At 28.8% G+C, this 20,269-nt stretch overlaps 1 protein-coding gene across 5 annotated transcripts; it reads left to right on the top strand.

Moving 5' to 3' along the window:
- The first annotated feature begins 86 nt into the window (after nt 1-86).
- Nucleotides 87-18,565, top strand: LOC143068692 (trafficking protein particle complex subunit 14-like). 5 transcript variants are annotated; one of them, XM_076242934.1, is made up of 12 exons: nt 87-200; nt 3,078-3,297; nt 3,789-3,875; nt 4,835-4,946; nt 6,536-6,674; nt 7,066-7,136; nt 7,677-7,757; nt 9,953-10,047; nt 11,223-11,301; nt 12,458-12,527; nt 13,118-13,353; nt 13,966-18,565. In XM_076242934.1, the coding sequence occupies exons 2-12, from the start codon at nt 3,213-3,215 to the stop codon at nt 14,051-14,053; spliced, it is 1,143 nt and encodes a 380-aa protein (XP_076099049.1). In that variant the 5' UTR covers nt 87-200; nt 3,078-3,212; the 3' UTR covers nt 14,054-18,565. The 5 variants fall into 5 exon arrangements, 4 of the variants coding, with proteins under 4 accessions (XP_076099049.1, XP_076099047.1, XP_076099048.1 ...); XM_076242932.1 differs by having other exon boundaries at nt 95-438; XR_012976233.1 differs by lacking the exon at nt 13,966-18,565 and having other exon boundaries at nt 95-438; nt 11,223-11,305; nt 12,462-12,527; nt 13,118-13,172.
- The last annotated feature ends 1,704 nt before the right edge of the window (nt 18,566-20,269 follow it).

Genomic DNA, 20,269 nt, shown 5'->3' with positions numbered 1-20,269 from the left:
TTCAATTAATTGTATAGTCATAAATTAGACTTCCTGTCTCGGGAAAGGACTTCTTGATTGGTGCAATACCACTGTACTCTACGATTTTAGCAGACAGCACAGATCATGGAAGAAGATGCTGATCTTTCTAACATAATTTTGCATATATTTGAAAAGCAGAAACAAAATGGAAGTGATGTGCAATACAGTGACAAATTTAAGTGTGTAAATATTGGGAAAACGTATCTTGTTAATGTGATTGTTAATTTTCCTTCGTGTTTGAATGGGAACATTAATAAATGGAAAAAAAGAATTGAAAATCTTTATGGACACGTCAATTTCCACGTTGCAAAAAATATACCTAATATCGACGAAAATGAACTGTCTTACAATAAAAGTTACTTTTTGTGCAATGTGTTTAAAAGCACAGCTGACACAAATACACATTTAAAACTACATGTAAGTTGATTTTCTAAAGTTGTAAGTGTAAAGCAAAATTATATCCGGGTGAAATTTGATCCGGAGGAAAAAATGTCACAGTAGTTGTTGTTATTTTTTTATCCGGAGGAAACTATTTCCCTGCGATATTTTATCCTATGCCGTGAAATTCTATCTGGGTAGTTAATTTATTGAATAGTTATTACAAAAAAATTATCCTTTAAAAATACAATGAAATAATAATAGTGTATTTGAAATAAAGCGAAATTGTTAAAAAAAATATATTATAATGGGAAATAATTTCACAAATTCTTCTTGAAAAAATCTCCTGAAATATTCAAGCCAATATCATCCTTTTAAAAAGAAAATTATCATCAAACATAGGGAAGAAAACCAGAAGTAATTTCAATGATCGTAATTGTGAAAATAATATCATGATTAAATAAGGTTAGTGAAATTCATGTAAAAGTGAGTTGTTTTCAGATCTCAGTACAAATATAAATTTAAAAGTAATGTAGAAATATAGTTGCATTACTACTGTTAACAGTAATAGAAGAATTTGATTATGATGATATTTTTAACTATATAAATAGTTTTGTCTGGGGACAGAGATGTAGTTGTTGATTATATGGAAATCAGATAAATGCCTGTACCAAGTCAGGAATATGACAGTTCTTGTCCATTCATTTTTGATGCGTTTTGTTATTTGATTTTGCCATGTAATTATGGACTTTCCGAATTGATTTTCCTCTGAGTTCAGTATTTTTGTGATTTTACTTTTTTCATAGCATAACAATATATTGGAACAATAGCATGTTTAACAGCTGGATAGTTTTTACCTGTGAAATGTTATCTGTCTTATTAAATCAAGTTGTAAGTCATCTTTTTATATAAATGAATATATAAAAAATGAGATTCAAAGAAAAATTTCACTATAAAATAGATTCAGAAATATATTATATTAATGTCTTTAAAATATAAATTACTCATAATTACCTCCCTTTGATAAATTATGCAAATTTAGTCTACCTTTGTGAAACATTTTATAATTATAGTCAGGTATATATTGATTGTGAGTAACTTACGTAGTAGTTAATGGGACTCTATTTCACACGGTTCTGTGAAATATAGGACGGCAAATATATACCGGTACACACTCTCCGCATAACACAGATAGATTTTCACTCCTCTGGAAAAAATCAACCTGTGAAATACCATGCCTGGAAAAAAATAACCGGGACAAATTATCCTCAGGATAAAATATCACAGAGGAAGAAATAAACCGTTACATAAGACCTATCAAAGAATCTTCAAATAAAATGGGCTGTCATATAAGTTTAATATCCAAAAACTTATTTGGACTAATTGGGAACAATTTCAAGTGTCTTATTGATTAGTATATACAAAATGACAAACAACTTTAAGATGCAAAAATTTAGGTATCAGTGATTGTTTTTCAGAAAATAGTGATTTTCAGAGACAGAGGTTACAATCTCACAAATTATTCAAGTTCTGGATAAGTCTTTTGCTACTTTTTATTCATCGAGAAATACAAATTAATTTTTTCAATGAAATCTAATATTTCATGTATTTGGAATTATGCATCTTTTTAAAGAACAAATCTTTCCAGGTTTTACATTGTGTTTATTTTTTTATTTATGCAAACAAGACCGGAAACGGAAGAAGAACAGAAACGGAAGTAGATCTGAAAAAAAAAGTTAACGATTTTGAGTTCATTAGTAGTATGAAAAATTCGGGAAATATTCCCGAATTTTAGATTTTTTAATTTTTATTGATTTTTCTACCGTAATTGGGGACTTCGTCTCCATATAATGGTTATATTTAATAACATATTTTATATTCATTTGGTAAATACAATTAATTATATAAAAAATATTCTTTGTCTGGATCCTTAATATTGTTTGTATCAAAAACAAGAAGTTTTGTTACAAAGTAATAATCTATGGCTAAAAGAAACACATTAGAGAAAACTCAAGATTGATCAGAAAGAATCATAAAAAAAAACTTGGTTATTTTGGTAAAAGTGTTAGCTCCTGCTGCACTAGTTGCCTTTTCCATGTTGCTCAGATAAATTCAGCTACTTTAGTTAATATAAACATTCATGGACTGGCTCCAACCATCAATATAGGTGTTTTCTATGGAAATCATTAGGGAATGTTATAAAATGATTGATTGTCATTTGATAAGTGTCCAGTGGTATTGTTAAAAAATGTATTAAAGAAGTAAATACTAGAATTCCTCATGAATTCCGAACAAAATTACCAAAGTTCATATAGATCTATTATCAGTGATTTTATGTTGTGTAGTTGCTTTCTTATTCATGTTATTGAAGCTTTAAAATACCATACATGCATTGTGAATTTTCCTTCATTTTTGGGAGAAAAAATATATTAAAAGAAAATGTGGAAAACATACAATTAATGTACTTAATGTCATATTTTATACAAAATATCAAGCACATGTTCAAATGTGTATATGTCATGTATGTGTCTTGTGAAGAATGAAGATAGATAAACCAAAACCACTATTACTGCATTGTAATTTTGAGCTATTGACCTTGATCAATGTTAAATGCAGTTAAAAACACGCTAATGTGAGTTATTTTGAACTCGCTTTACGTTATTGTTTTCTAATTTTAGGAGAAGAAGCCTTATTTTGTTGATGACAAAACATTTATTGTTCCATTGGAAGCAACAGTAAATAATATTTCATCGTGCGATACAAAAATTTATTTGACAGTGTCCATTGTCAAGCCAATACCTTGCCCAAAGAGAATGTTAGGAGAAAGTGATTTCTTGTTGAAGCTTGATGACATTAAACCTTTACCAGAGAAAGAAAAGATTTATACTCAAAAGTCAGGTATTTGATTTTTAATAATACATGTAATACTTTATTTAAAAGCAAAACAGGCTAAAGATTAAACATTTTTACATTAGATTTTCAATGCATCTGACAGCGTCATATTAATTACAACAGTTATACATACACATATATGGTACAATAATCATATAATCTCACAAAAATAATTTTCAAGCACACAACGTTTCCATTAGCCATCTATAGGAACAAAAGACAAACTATCATTGTATCCTTATCATAAAAAAGATACATATATATACACCATTGTTTGTACACTGAAATACATGCATAAAAAGAAAAAGAAAACAATGTATGAAATTACAAAATAAACCACAAAACTCCTTGAATTATGTCCAGTGGCAGATAATTAATGCATATTCAGGATTAAAACAAAATAATAAAAACAGAAATGGGTTTTGCAATTTTGGTGGAAAAGGAATATTTAATTCAGATTTGAAAATATTCTAATTTATGTTTTGTTTTCAATTTAGTATCAAGAACTTTACGCATTCACCAGCCACCAAAACTTCAAGTGAAGTACAAAGATGTTTCTGGACAATTTATGGTTTTTCTCAGTGGTAAGTGAAGACAAAAATGACACAGAAAATAATAGGTCAATGTATTGTCTTCAACAATGAACAAAGCCAATATCATATAGTCAGCTACAAAGACCTTAAAATGACAAATGTAAAATAATTTAAACAAGAAAATTAACAGCCTAATTTATGAACAAAATAATGAATGAAAAACAAGTATGTAACACAGCAACAAATGACAACCACTGAATTACTTGCACATGTATACAGAATATGGTGGGGTTAAACATGTTTTAAAATGTTATAGAATAAAAATCATGATACTGTAGCACATTTGTGTAAAGTGCACAAAATTGTCCAAAACAAATATTTAAAAAAAATAATATTTTTTTTTCATTGTTGGTATTACATGTATATAAAAGCAAAGGTATGATGAGGCCAGTAATGGTCCCTTGTAAATTAAAGACTTAAGAACATTAGTGACTGATTTTAGTTGTATACCTTACAAACATTAACTTTTCTTATCATGTTTAAGCAAAATAAAAAGGTTACAACTTTTTTTTCTAATTCTAAGGCTATATTGATTTTTTTTGCAAATCTGACTATATACCTATGGCATGACTCTGAACTGCTTCTTGACATTAGAATAATAACACAGTGAAAATGTTAACACTTTTTAAGGTGACAAATTCACACAACATAAACATACAATAACTGTTATAGTGTCATTATTAGACAGTTGTTGAAAAGCCTTCATTGTAAAGGTATCACATTATTATAAATATGAATAACATGAGATAAGTGACAGCAATCTAATGCAGAAGTTCATAAAAAAATTTAAATCTATCAATTCACTAATATAATGAACATTTCAGAAGTAGTAAAAAAACATGTTTGCACAAATGTTAGGAATATAGAACTGTATAGTTATTATATTTTCAGGAATAGATTTGATATTTATATTGTTTGTAAGGATTTGTTTATTTATTTATTAATTTCAGTAAATAATGATAGTTTACAAGACATAGCCATAAACAACTGTATGTTGATGAAAGGACATTGTCCTGCTTGTGAAAAGACTATCAATAAACACAGAGATGTCCAGAATGACATGTAAGTCTTCTACATTGGTACATTGGTATGTTGGATAATTTGATATAATTCCTAATCAGTTCAGTAAGCTTTCATTTTGTATGGGACAATTTTGTTATCTTTCAACCAAGATTTGGTGTAATTTTCTGCAGTAGTTTTAAAGATTTTTATAGCATCATTATAAAGAGATCTTTTTTTGCTTAGATTTTTATAAATTTATGACGTGCATGTAAAAAAATTAAAAAAAATGTTAATGCAAGAAAGCTTCTGCTCTGCTAAGAACAGGTCCTGCAGTACTATTCAGATACTTAGATATGTTATTTAGAAAGAAAAAGGCAACTTTTTCAACCCTTTGATTTTTTTTCTAATTTCAAGTTTTTAGATTTCATTTGAGTCTATTGAAGAAATAAAGATTTTTTTTTTACAAATATTTGTATTTATGATTTTCAGTAACACAATGATTCAGTGCAGCTTTCTTTTGCAGATGTTGAAAATCACCAAATGTAAATAAAATATAAGTAATTACACATATGCACATTTATGTAAAAATTATACATCAGTACATGTACATACATATATATCTACACCCTTCGTATTCTTTCATTAATGTATATAAGTTTCACAGTAGAAATAAAGGATCATTTTAATAGAATGTGTTAGCTCTAATAATGCTTTTATCTTGTCACTACAAATCTTTGGTAACTCAAAGGAACTATTCCGAATAATATTATATGCACCACAGGTCAAATTTGGGTTGTTGTCTGCAGTGCAATGACAGTGTATTACCATTCTTACTGATACATTTTGATCTTCTATTGAAATTTTGAGTCAACGTGAACAAAATTTAGCAAGATTCATATAAGATCCCTTTTACAAATTTTCTAATTTTATTCCTGTTTTTGATAGTAAATATAACTAGTTTCAAATTCCTCAGAAAAAAGAAAGCAAAATCTTTGCAAACTACAAGTATTATAAGAAATAGAATTTAGAAAACTAAAGAAAGTCTAAATATTTTGAGCTACCAAAGTTATCCTATTTTAACCTATTGCTTTTATTTCCCAAAAGATGTTATTTATGACTGTATATATACTCTTCTTTAACACATCTTTTCAGAGACAAACAACTAACAAATCTTTTCATAAAGGTTTGCAGTAGACCCTTTTATATTAATATGCAAACTTCTACTAAAGTTTTTCAAAATTATGCACTTTCCTATTTTAATCAGAGTATTTTTTTTTATTTCTTCATGTATTTATTCTGATCATGTCAGCTTATAACATTGGACATATTTTTATTTCTGCCCTCAACAATTGAAATTAGTTCTACATTTAAATTTTGTTGTGACTTTATCTCTTAATTGTATCTTTTTGTAGAAGAATGATATTTTTTCACAACTTTCAAATTAGAGGGAAATATTTATATAATCATTATTTTTTCTCAAAGATGTGGAAGTTAGTCTTTCATTTATCTTTGCCTCTTGAATAAGTTTTTTTTTACACAAAACTGTGCAGAAGAATCTCTAAAAATAAGATTTATGAATAAAAACAACAGATAAGGAGTGCTTACATTTTCTACATCAGTTGTTAATTATTTTATGAACAATATTTCAGAGGAGCATGTAAAGGTTGTGACCATGCTATCCATATGGTTAGTGGAGACAGATTTAAGTTTCCTGTTGAGCTAGGCAGAGGAGAAACTTTATCACTTATATTTGTTCTGTATAAGCACAACATAGAAACAGATTACTCTGTAAGTTACTTCCCCTTAATTGGATATCTGGCATTATAATGTTTGTAAAGTTTTACAAAATTTTGCTACTTATTAATACCAAAATATAAACTTATCTGGTTTTTCAGTAAAAACTCAATAATAATACTAAATAAAATCTGAACAAAAGGTTACAGCATTTAAAAATCCTATAGAAATGCAAAATGAATGTTTTGGTTTGTTTTGAGGTATTAATATAAGAAAAGACCTTAAAAATGGCTGTTGAAATTAGCACTTGAAAACTCATTGAAGCTAGTTATATAACACAATGTCAATGTAGGTTCCTTGCTAATGAATTTAGTTTCTCAATATTACAAAATGTCCATATGTAGGTTCCTTGCATATGAATGTAGTTTCTCTCTATAAATTTTAGGAATTGGTTTTAAATGCACATGTGAAATGGGGAACAGAAATCTTAGAACCACAGGCTGTAACAGTATACAGGTATAGCTATATCTTTAAAAATATGTAAACTTTGAAAAAATGCATGGAAGATTTTGTTGAAGGTGAAGTTTTACCGAAATTGAAGACCACCTAGCCAATCATGGTGAAAAATATTGATTTCTATTGTTAAAACAAGACTTTAATTCACATATTATTTTGATTCTAATAACCTGTTGCTGAACAATTGCATCTAATCAAGCAGTAACTTTTTTGCCAAATTCTGACACAGAAGAGTTGGAATGTGCTGCTGTCCTAAAAATGCTTTGGAGAGCACATGATTGAGGTTGAAAAATCATTAACAGCCTCGATATTTTCTTTTGCTTTCAGTGAATTACAAGCATACTAAAGTATGACTTAAGAATTAATAACGGTATGAAATCAAAAAGAATTGTCAACCTTCATATTTGATAGATGATAGTCCAATCTTTTTTATTTCTCAATGTACTGGTACATTTTGTATTTATAAATCTTTGTCCAGTTATCAATATTAAGAAGAACATTATTTATTGCTTTAATAGTAAAATCAAAACTTTATTACAGATTGCCAAAGATATTGTTTAGAAAAGTACCATTTGTTTTAGATGTTCAGTGTGGTCCTAAGAAGATTGATGTTGGTGAAAGGTAAAATATTGACATGCATAAAAATCCACTGTTATTTTAAGTTGCCTTCATTAAAGAGATTCAGTTATAAACACACTGGTAGTTTTTCTAAAAAGAAATATAATTTTTGGGTAAAGATTGCATAAAATGCAACACAAAACCCTATGGTATACTGACTTGATATCTAAATCTTCCATGGTTTATCACTACTTTTGATATACAAAAAATATAATAATCATAACATTCTATACATTATATCCATGAACATGTCCAAGATTTATCAATGAAATATATATGCTCAGATATTCAAATTACAAAATGATGTTAAACTAGTCAAGCAAATTACATTACTTTTACAAGGTGCAGGAATCAAATATCAATAATGACATTGTTAAAGTCATCTTTAAAAATTGAGTTATCTTCCTTTATTCAGAATTCTATTTGAATCAAATACAATAAATGCTGTGGTATCAATCATTCTTTAAAAACTAGATACCCATCCTAAAATTGAAGGGACCATTATTAGCTCACCTGGCCTAAAAGGCCATGTGAGCTTTTCTCATCACTTGGCGTCCGTCGTCGTCGTCGTCGTCGTCGTCGTCGACGTCGTCGTCGTTAACAATTTTTCAAACATCTTCTCCTCTGAAACTACTGAATGGATTTGAATGAAACTTAAAATGATTGTTCCTTAGATTATCCTGCACAAAGTGTGTGCTTCGATTTTTGATCCGTCAAAAAACATGGCCGCCGTTACTTAAAATAGAACATAGGGGTCAAATGCAGTTTTTGGCTTATATCTCAAAAACGGAAGCATTTAGAGCAAATCTGACATGGGGTAAAAATGTTCATTAGGTCAAGATCTATCAGCCCAGAAATTTTCAGATGAATCAAACAAACCATTGTTGGGTTGCTGCCACTTAATTGGTAATTTTAAGGAAATTTTGCAGTTTTTGGTCATTATCTTGAATATCATTATAGATAAAGATAAACTGTAAACAGCAAAAATGATCAGCAAAGTAAGATCTACATATAGGTTAATATGACCAAAATTGTCAATTGACCCCTTAAGGGGTAAATGTCCTTTAGTGACAATTTTTCACAATTTGTTCATCATATTTGCTAACTTTAAAAAATCTTCTCCTTTGAAACTACTGAATGGATTTGGATGAAACTTAGCATGATAGTTCCTTAGATTATCCTGCACAAAGTGTGTGCTTCGATTTTTGATCCGTCAAAAAACATAGCCGCCCTTACTTTAAATAGAACATAGGGGTCAAATGCAGTTTTTGGCTTATATCTCAAAAACGAAAGCATTTAGAGCAAATCTGACATGGGGTAAAAATGTTCATTAGGTCAAGATCTATCAGCCCTGAAATTTTCAGACGAATCAAACAAACCATTGTTGGGTTGCTGCCTCTTAATTGGTAATTTTAAGGAAATTTTGCAGTTTTTGGTCATTATCTTGAATATCATTATAGATAAAGATAAACTGTAAACAGCAAAAATGATCAGCAAAGTAAGATCTATAAATAAGTTAAATATGACCAAAATTGTCAATTGACCCGATCAGCAAAGTAAGATCTACAAATAGGTTAATATGACCAAAATTGTCATTTTAATACTGTATGCATTAGGTCAACTATATTTGGTGTATGAAAATATTTTATGATCTATATGTCGGTTACGCAGGTTTTATTTGAACTTGACCTCATTTTCACAGTCCATTGCTAAGTTTTAAGTGTTTGTGTTTTGGTCTCATTTTCTTTATTTATAAACAGTAAGTCATATATATTTGTAATATTGAAGAATTGTTAGCTGTACATGTTTGCCTGGCATGGTTCAATATGTTCAATAAGGCATTGTTTACCAGGTGAGCGATTCAGGCTCTTGAGAGCCTCTTGTTTTTTCTAGTCTTCTGAGCATCTGTTTATTTGTCCTTCTTGTTTCAGAGTCTCATTAACTTTAAAGGTACTATGACTAGCTGCTGCAAATAAGATTTGACTGCCAGGGAAAGTGCTGAGAGTGGCATGAAACACAAACAATCAATCACTCAATCATACCACATGTAAGCTTTAATTTCACCACATCTAAACAAGTTGTTCATAAATAACTACAAAACATACATCAAAATCATATTACAAAGAAATCAAACTTAATAATATTTTTTAAGATAATCTCTTTTATAGAAGAATGACTTTTTATCAATTATTTTACAGCTTTAAACTTACATATACAGTTACTAATACTTTACAAGATTTCCAAGAATGGAGGTTATACTGGAACCCTGTTGTACCACAGATAACAGATCAAAGTATGTAGTAACAACACTTTTACTATGGAATTATAGGAAATTTTATAAGATTCTAGTTCTTGTTTACAGTTTTATTAAGATAAAAGTATAGTTTTGTATGCCCCATTTATGGGCGTTTTGTTTTCTGGTCTGTGCGTCTGTTCGTCCGTCTGTTTGTTTTTTTGTTCGTTCGTCCGTCCTGCTTCAGGTTAAAGTTTTCGGTTGAGGTAGTTTTTGATGAAGTTGAAGTTCAATCAACTTGAAACTTAGTATGTTCCTTATGATATGATCTTTCTTATCTTAATGCCAAATTAGAGTTTTCACCCCATTTTTACGGTCCACTGAACATATAAAATGATAATGCGGATGGGGCATCCATGTACTAGGGACACATTCTTGTTTCATCAAAAAATTATCCTTAGCTTTTAATGCATTTGTCTTGTGAAAATAGTAAAATTTATAACACTATAGGGATAATCAGTTCTTTGTTATAAAGCACATTTCATTCAGCTGAATGCAGACACTTAAAAAGACTGTTATTGTATACACATCATTAATTTATTTCAAAAACCCTTATGTGTCCAGCTTGAATTTTATCATTGCAAGTTTTACACTTGTCAGTTTGACTTATTCCATACTTCTTTCATCCCAAAATTAGTTTCCATTCTTTTACATAGTTTGCCTCAACCAAATATTATAAAACTGATACACAATGCCTTGTACCACCAAATACAGATCAAGTTGGAATTTGGGTGGCATCATTTTCAGAAACATCAAGCTAGGTCCCTCAATAAATTAAAAATTGCTAAATTTTTACTATTTCACTCTTTAACTTTTACTTTTCCTCAACCAAATGTTATGAACTTATACACATATCAAACACAGTTTGAATTTGGGTTGTGCCTATTCTGCTGTTCTGGAGTTATGGCCCTGTATATATTGAAATATGCCATATATTTACAAGCATCTGTGTCTCATGGACAATTTTTCTTTTATCCTAAAATGGAAATACTGATAGTCTTATTTACATGTTTACAAATCCTTCCATGCATTAAAGGATAAATTAGAATACTTTTGAATTTTGAATTTTTTTTAACTCATGAAATTCATTTCTTCAACGGAAAAAATTGTCATGCATGCACTGTTGTTCATTTAATAATAGATGATACCAATACTTTTCCTTTACATATTTTCAGAAAAGCAACAGAAATATCTCAAAGAAATAGAAAATATAAAGTCTGGTCTTCTTTGTCATGATCCTGTTATAAAATTTGGGTAAGTGAGTTTGACATCAGAGAAATGTATGTTCAGTACTTCTTTTTGTTAACTTTTGATTTTTTTATTTCCAACAATTACAACATATACATTACATACATACAATATAATACATATATTAAGATAAATACAATGTCATTTTTATAAATAAATCTTAATTGGAAATATTTTACATTTTCTATTGAAAAGATAAATAAATAAAAAAATTAAAAAATTAAAAAATTAAAAATAAAGAAATAAAGAAGGAAAACAAAAAACAAAAAACAAAAAACAAAAACAAAACACAAAAAGATTATCCAGTTACATCCCTATCTATATTTTAAATATCAAATAATTTTGTTGAAAAAAAATTGAAAATTTACGAGACATATTTCTTTCGTAACAGCCATCAACACCGATCAACTACATAACATGACAATAATATTTTCTTTAAAAATGAATGTTCAGTACTTCTTGTTTAAAGGCTTCATTTTACATGTAGGAAATATATAATTAAACACAAACCAATCTTCACTGATTATTAATCACCTTTAAATAAAATGATTTTTTGGCTCTTCTTGATGTTATTATTGTATGTTATTTTCTGTTTGTTGATAATTGAACAATGAAAAAGATATAGAAATGACGTTTTGATCAATGTGCTTTAAAAATAATGTAAAAACATTCATAGTTGAGGTTAAAAATGTTACAATTAATTCCTGCATGGAGGTTTTCAAAAGTTAGCAGGTATGTAATTGTTTCATGTTTTAACACAGAGGAGAGTTTTCTCTTGATGATTATTTAGGCTAAAACTATATATACATGAATTATATAATGTATGTACTTTGGTTCTATTTATTGAACACCATGTTACAATTTACAATTAAAGTTATTCCAGAATTATTATTTCATACTCTATAGCCAAAATGTTCATTATATATATTCTGAAACATTCATATATCTACAATTTCATGAAATAATGCCTACTGTTAAATACTTAAAGAATTTATATAATCCATAAATATGAACAGAATCAGTGCATTCGCTTTTAAAACCATTCCATGCCTCCATTTATGCATACCCCACATTTGTTAATTATACTTATTCAGAATCTGACTGTACTCGATTTATTTAATGTATCTTTCAAAATGACAATGTTCTCATTGTTTTTTTTCAGGAAGTTGTCTTATGGTTCTACAGTCAGCACAAAAGTAGAGTTTACCATACTAAAACCTGGTTTATATGAGGTAATAGCACTTTTAAAATTTGTAAGGAGATGAGGCTAATTTTAGGAAGTGGATTCCTTAATTTTCATGAGGTTCACATATTTTAGGGTATTGGTTAATCAGAAATTTCAGTGTATAATGAATTCTAAATTTCCTATAGTCTTGAGTGCAATACTTGTTAAAACTATGATATCAAGTATTCAAGAAAAATAACATTTTCTTAATCCACAAATATTAGTCTCTATGAATAGAAATGAATACACAGGAAGCTAAATCCTTACCCTATATATGGAAATATATTAAAGGGCCTGATATTAACCATGTAAAACAATTGAAAAGAGAATTCTAAAGGATGATTTATGATTTTACGAAATTAAAAACCAACAAACATGACAGAGTTGACAAACAGCATCCAAAAACAGGCTCATGCAGCTTGTAATAAGGGTAAATGTCTTTTCCCACATTAGGGACAAAAGTAGACCTCTTCCTGAATTATACATTAAATATTTGTAAATAACTGCTGTTGAATAATTGTTGCTGATGCACATGTTTAGTTATCATGTGATCAATCTGTTTCCCTTTTATTTATCAAATTGTTCTCAATGTTTCAGTTTGGGAAACATATGAAGCTGAACCTTACATACAACATACCAGAATCCCCTGTAAAGTCCCCATCACAGCTGGTAAGTTCTCCTGAAGGGCTGTGGAGAAATCGTATCAGTAGTGCATCTTCTTATGGTGGAGACAGAGAATTGGAAGAAAAAAAACTTTCATTTGGAAAATCATACTCATTTGGCGATTTAGGACCAGATCATGCACTAGAAACAGAACCACAGGAAAATATTTCGTAAGTTTTTTATTTGTTTATAATCTGGATTAAACCAAATTTTTATATCTCATTTATTGTGAAGGCCAATTGATCCAATATTCAGAAGTTGCATAAAGACTTTTTGTAAAAACAGTAAAATTTAAATTCAGATATTAGAAAATATAAATAAAACATGTTAGGGCTATTCCATTTAAATGTTTGTGGCAGGGTGGGAAGGGAAATATAATTATTGAATGTGGGTCATTGCCATTGGTCTTTTTCAGTGTGCATCTATTACCATTATGCAAAACTCTCTAAAAAATGGTTCTTAAATGTAGGGATATTTTGAAAGTCCTTTCCTATCCTCCCACATTCATTTTGATTGATAAGCCTATATGATAATGACAAACAAAAAGCACTGAAGGACAAATTAAGGATAAACCGAAACATGTATTATACAGTAGACCATATAAAATTGAGTGGGGAAATTGGGGAATATGTCAAAGAGACAATAACCTGACCAAAGAGAAGACAACATATATATATATTTATTCCTAATACTTGCAAGAAACTCAAACTTTACAACCACCAAACTATCTTTTTCTCGTCAGCTTCAAAAAGTATAATATTTCTTTTATGTTCTATTTTCAGGTTATGTAGTAATGATATTCTCCAAAAATCTGTTGTATCTTCAAACTTTAAGAAGAATTCTTTTCTCTTATATATTCCTAATGGATGATGGAGTGATTGAAAAACAGTGTGGTCATTTTTTTCCGGACATTTTAAATTCTGCTTTGAATTCTCCATAGGTATGAAAAGCTTCCATTCAGATGCAACAGTTCAATTGTGAGGTTGAAATAGTTTTAAAAATTTAATACCTTCTCTATCATGGTGAAAGAAGATATTTTATCAAGCTGACAATTTTACTACATGATGTATATATTATACCGGTGTATATTATTACATGTAGTTAAGGTGGCTCGTGGGTACAAAAATTTCAGAAAAAAATTAAACCTTTATTTTTTCATTACAAATTTTATTTATTACACTGTTAGTTATTACTTTATGATATGGTACAAAAATCAACCAAAAAAAAACGATTCGGTTTGGCCCCAGATGACTTTTAAAATGTTTATATCATTGAAAAAGCTCCAAATTATCTCCCTTTGGTGCAAAAATGCCATTTTTTGGCATTAAATTTGAAATATTTTTTTGAGCTCATCGGTGACCTATATTTTTTATTATTGTTTTCAAATAAGCTGTACATAACTAAATAATTGTAAAATTTAAGCGATTTCTGTAATTATGTTATTTTTTTATTTCGATATTACTTATAGTATAACTAATGCCGTATTTGAATATCAAAAATAAGACAACGCATGATCGAACGAGGCATGGATTAAACGAGTGCGCAGCACGAGTTTAATCCATAGCGGCGTTCGGTCACAAGTTGTCTTATTTTTGATATTCAAATACGGCGATTAGTTATTCTTTTTATTACATTGGCAAATGGCTTTTTTTTATGAAATTAATGTAGAAAATGTAAGGAACTATATCTTTTTCCTACGCATTGACAATTTGTTTTGATCCGACGTTATCCACGTCTTGACAACGCCTATTGTTGTATGAAGTCAGAGAGTGAAATAACCACGTTTATTTCACATGTAAAATTATCGGTTTTTATCAAACTGGGAAATCAATGTAATTCATTGCAACCAATGTAATAACTCTATTTCTCCTATTAGCTCAACAGAAAAAAGGACATTAACAAAAATGTATGCTCCTTCCGGAGGCAGATTGTGAGCTTAAATGAACGGTGACCTCATTTTTTTATTTCATTTTTCTTTTAAGTACATGTATATGATAAAGTTCATTTATAAGAAAATATAGCAAAATCCTATATTAGAAAAAAAATTTGATTTATACCCAGGAGCCCCTTGATACTAGGTTTTATTCAATTTTTTCAGTATGCAAAATACATGTGGTTAAAATTTCTCTATTTCACTGTGACATCTGTATACTGTTATTTCAGAAATTATTGCCATGTTTTTATTAATGTGAATAATGTGACTGTGTGAATATGGCAATTCTTAAAACTTGCATTCAATTTAAAACATTATACATACATCTGTATGCAGATTGTCAAGCATTTAGTATTATATAATCCTGCATAGATGTTAATTTTTTCAAATTTCACAATAAAAGATACACACAATGATTTCTTAATTAACAATTACAATTCTTAAAAGTATTATTGATCAAATGCTTTGTTTAATTTAAAATTACAACAAGTGTTATATAAGGTATTTTTTATATTTAAGTCAATTGTGTTTGTTATATTTATTTTATTCATTTTTTTGTAAACTACATTTAGAATTATTGAGATTATTTACTGTTATTGTACTATAAATAAGAACTATGCCCTAGTGTCCTATACTTGTGCCATTTTCATATTGACTTAAACAATTATTTTATATAAACAATTATTAACAAACTGAATACCTAATGTTATTTCTTAAAAATAGAAAGTTAAATAAATGAATTCTCTGAATGAGTTATAATCATTAAGTGTATATATATGAAATATTGTATTGAATTTACACCCACATTGGTTAGAATGTTTTACATAGAGTTTTCTTGCATTTCTTAATACATGAAGTTTTTCTAAAGAAATGGAGTCCCCAATCTGAAACTTATAAAAATAAGAAGATGTGGTATGATTGCCAATGAGACAACTTTCTAAAAGAGGGGGCCAAATGACACAGCAAATAACAACTATAGGTCACCATAAGGAAAACCCATACTGTATAGTCAGCTTTATAATAAGTTCACCTTGAAAAATTGAAGTGTACTTTGGTTTTAAATTTTGCATTCACAGCTTATTCTGCAACTATATTGTCAAAATTTCAGGCTCATTCCTCATCAATCATATTTCAAAGAGATAAGATTTTCATAGTTCAGGAATTCAATGTCTTTTCAGATATTCCCATGTTGTAACTAATGTGAAGCTCATAACAATCTATTTTTATCCCATGCATTAAAGAATTTTAGAAAAATAATGAAAATGTACCATTTCTTCTTGTTTAGAAAGTTAACCTCATAGAAATATAAAAACTTATTAATTAACTGTGCTTAAATTATTGACAAAGTTTTAGGGGAGGGGGAGCAATGTCTGTCATATTTGTCTTTTCTATATATTTTACCTTGATGATGGTCTGAGACCACAGTTATCGTCCTTTGATTTTTCGTTGTCCATGAATATATTCGCTTTAAATAATATTTCTCTATGTTTTATAACTCACATAGCAAGAAGGGATGAAATGACACTGTAAGAACATTTAGGTCACAAATTTTAAAGTAAAGTAGTGATTTGTTCCAGCTGAAAAGGGTTTAAAATAAGTACTTTGGAAGTTGTCAAAAGATTTCAAGACCCCCTTAACATAAAATTGTCCATATTTTGATTTAGAGCTGATGAAGTTTTCTATAATTTTGATATAATTTGTCCTAAAAGTAGTACAACACACTGTAAAAATATTATTGAGAAAACGGAGGTGGGATGTTTTAATTTTCATTAATTGTGTAAAAGAAATGCACTTCAAAATAACTGGTTTCGGACCTTATGGTTTATATCCCAAATATATGTTGGTGTATTGTATGAACTATAGTCCCATTATTCCTTTATTAAAATAGAAATTGTAGTACAATGTATTGTATTTGTTTTATTCATATAAAAATAATGAAGTGAATTCAGAAAGTTCTGAAGGAAAAGTTACATAGACTTGTGAAATGATTCTTAAATATTGAACAAATCTTGTTATATTGTTATTTGTTATTTCAGTCAATACTTGTTTTAAATTGAGATCTCTTTTCTATATTAAGGTATTATTATGTTTATTTTACTTTAGTTTTTTGGTATGTCTGTATGCTATTCATTCATAATATTTAGATTATTTCAATTTAATGTAATCATAAGTATTATTGATCCAATTTCCAATAGTCATTTGTATGGTTAATATTAGAAAAAAATGAAGGAATATTCAAGCTTTTTATCTTTCATGAAGTGACAAAGTTGGATTGAGTTTTTTGTTTTTATGCCCCACCTATGATAGTAGAGGGTCATTATGTTTTCTGGTCGGTTCGTCCGTTCGTTCGTCCATGCGTCCGTTTGTCCCACTTCAGGTTAAAGTTTTTGGTCAAGGTAGTTTTTAAAGAAGTTGAAGTCCAATCAACTTGAAACTTAGTACACATGTTCCCCTAACTTCCCCATGATATGATCTTTCTACTTTTAATGCCAAATTATAGTATTGACCCCAATTTCATGGTCCACTGAACATAGAAAATGAAAGTGTGAAGTTCAGGTTAAAGTTTTTGGTCAAGGTAGTTTTGATGAAGTTAAAGTCACACCTACTTGAAACTTAGTACACATGTTTCCTATGATATGATCTTTCTAATTTTAATTCCAAATCAAAGTTTTGACCCGAATTTCACAGTCCACTGAACATGGAAAATTATAGTTTGAGTGGGGCATCCATGTACTATGGACACATTCTTGTTTTGACAAGGTTCACTATTGTGAATATAGTTTTTTTTACCATCACACACTATAAATCCCATGATGAATTAGGGCCAGTATATAGCTATTTATCTTGGTTTTATTTTGTGTCCTGGAATTACTGTCTTTGACATAAACCCCATGTCCTTTCTTCCTTAATTGAAAAGAAATCTTCATAGATTACACATTATATCTGCAAGGGATGTTTTCTCATTGATAAAGTATCATACTGTGTTGTGAAAGTAATAATGGTCAAAAGAAATAATAACACAAATTTTCTAATTTGCTCAATTTTAAATGACCAAAAATAATACAGTGTACTTTAAGTTTAAATGTTATGTTCTGGAATTGTAGCAATTTGTTAATTTTCTTAAAAAGTCTGTTATTTGCTATGATCCATGATCCATAAATTTTGTTTATATTTTATCTTTTGTTTATCGTCTTTATCCATTCATTATAAAATGTTTTTTTTCTTTTGATAATTTATTTTTGTAGATCTGTCTCAATTCTTTTAGGGATTGTGCAATATTATTTTCAGGTTTTCATGATCTCCATGTTTTGTTCATAGACATTAATTTTGCATGTAATTGAATTTACTTTTACTTTGTTTGCTTCAAATATGTTATAGATTTTGTCATTTATTTGTTTTATTTATTTATGATATGATTGTTATACATATAATAACTCATTACAACTGTTCATGAGTATTTTTATTGGTTATTGCATAATTACTTGCATTGCTGCTAGTCATTCTAATTGAAAATTGAGAAACAAGTTACAGGTATAGAACAACTAATTCAGGCACAGTTGGAAAGAACATCCAAGAAAGTAGTACATATTATAAACAAAATAGTTCCTTGGCATAGCTGTATCTTTAGGTGGAATATTTGGGTAGTTTTGGTATCAAAAGAAAGCTTAGGGACTTGGGATCACTGAAGAACCATTGTTTAAAGTTTCTTTTAAATAACAAAGAAGTATATAAAATTTTAATAGGAGAGTACATTTCTCCTGTTGTTGAGATCAGAAGTACCTGTTTTTGTACCATAAAATTTCCAGGAACCAGTACCCTTTGATATGCAGGCATGCTAAATTTTTCAGCATAAGTCAGTATTAGGTATAATTTTGACATAAAATAATTGCCACTTTAGTTGAACTTCAGACAAAGTAGCCATTCATGGTTGAAATTGCAGAATTTAACATAGAGATCAATGGGGCTATGATATAGTGGTTTTATATCTTTAATAGAATGCATGAAAAGTCAAATGCATACACACTTCATTGATATTTGTTGATATCAATGAACATAAATGACACAATATTTGATCAGTAACAAATACAATCTTCATTTTATACTATTTCACTATGAACTACCATTCATAGCATAGCTATTGAAAATTTTGTGAGTTTTATTATGTACAAAATCATTAGCTGATCATATTTGAAAAACTTTTTGGTACAATGGTCATCAATTTAGGCCAAGCTACATCACTCAACAGCGCTTTTAGAGAAAATAATTGATGTGCTCTAACATTACCCATAGCTTAATAAAATAAACCCCACAATTTGCACAGTTGAAAGCTTGCATAGCCAAAATAAGATCTGTTACATTTGCTGATAGAAAATTATTTAATGACCATTGTACCAAATAGTTATTTAAAGGTGATAAGCTAATGATTTGTACATCACAAAACCCAAAGAATTTTCAAATTCTCTATCATCAAATGAAGCTGATCTTGTTTGGCTATGTTGTCTTTCCACTGAGCAAATTGTGTTTTATCAATCTAGTTATAATATAACAGTACTTTAAATATTTTCTTTGAAAGCACTGTTTAGTGTTTTAGCTTGACCTCAATCGTCCAGAGGTTGCTTGTTAATCTAAAAATTGTGAAATAAGAATTCACATAATTATACCCTTTATTTGCAAAACTAATAGTATATTGAAGTTATTAAATTCATTTATCTCCCAGGTGGAATGTTGGCATGGGATAATATTCCCTCTGTCTCATTCTTAGGTGGTGTCCTACAAAGACTACAAGAATGTAAATAAAATTTGCTTTGCCATTTAGGGGACATTGTACCACACATTGCAATATTGAAGTTAGTAAATTTGATTATCTCCCCTTTACCATTTGGGATTGGAATTATATTCTCTTATGCACATTCTCAGATAGTGTCCTACACCTGTGTTAAGTTTCATAATTAATGATTTGTATGGCCTTTAAATAGGATTTACATTTAACAAAGTGATATATATCATATATTATAAGTAAAATCCATTGCATGTATTTCCTTTTAATATGTAGGACAATAATAATATGCTATGCACTTATGTACATCCTTGGCTAATGTTCTACAACAAATTTAGTTTGCATCACCATTTGTGTAGCTCTTTAGGACGAGTTG

The sequence above is a fragment of the Mytilus galloprovincialis genome, chromosome 3 (assembly GCF_965363235.1).
Source record: "Mytilus galloprovincialis chromosome 3, xbMytGall1.hap1.1, whole genome shotgun sequence".
Classification (NCBI taxonomy): Eukaryota; Metazoa; Mollusca; class Bivalvia; order Mytilida; family Mytilidae; genus Mytilus; species Mytilus galloprovincialis.
This window is presented reverse-complemented; position numbering and strand designations above follow the sequence as displayed.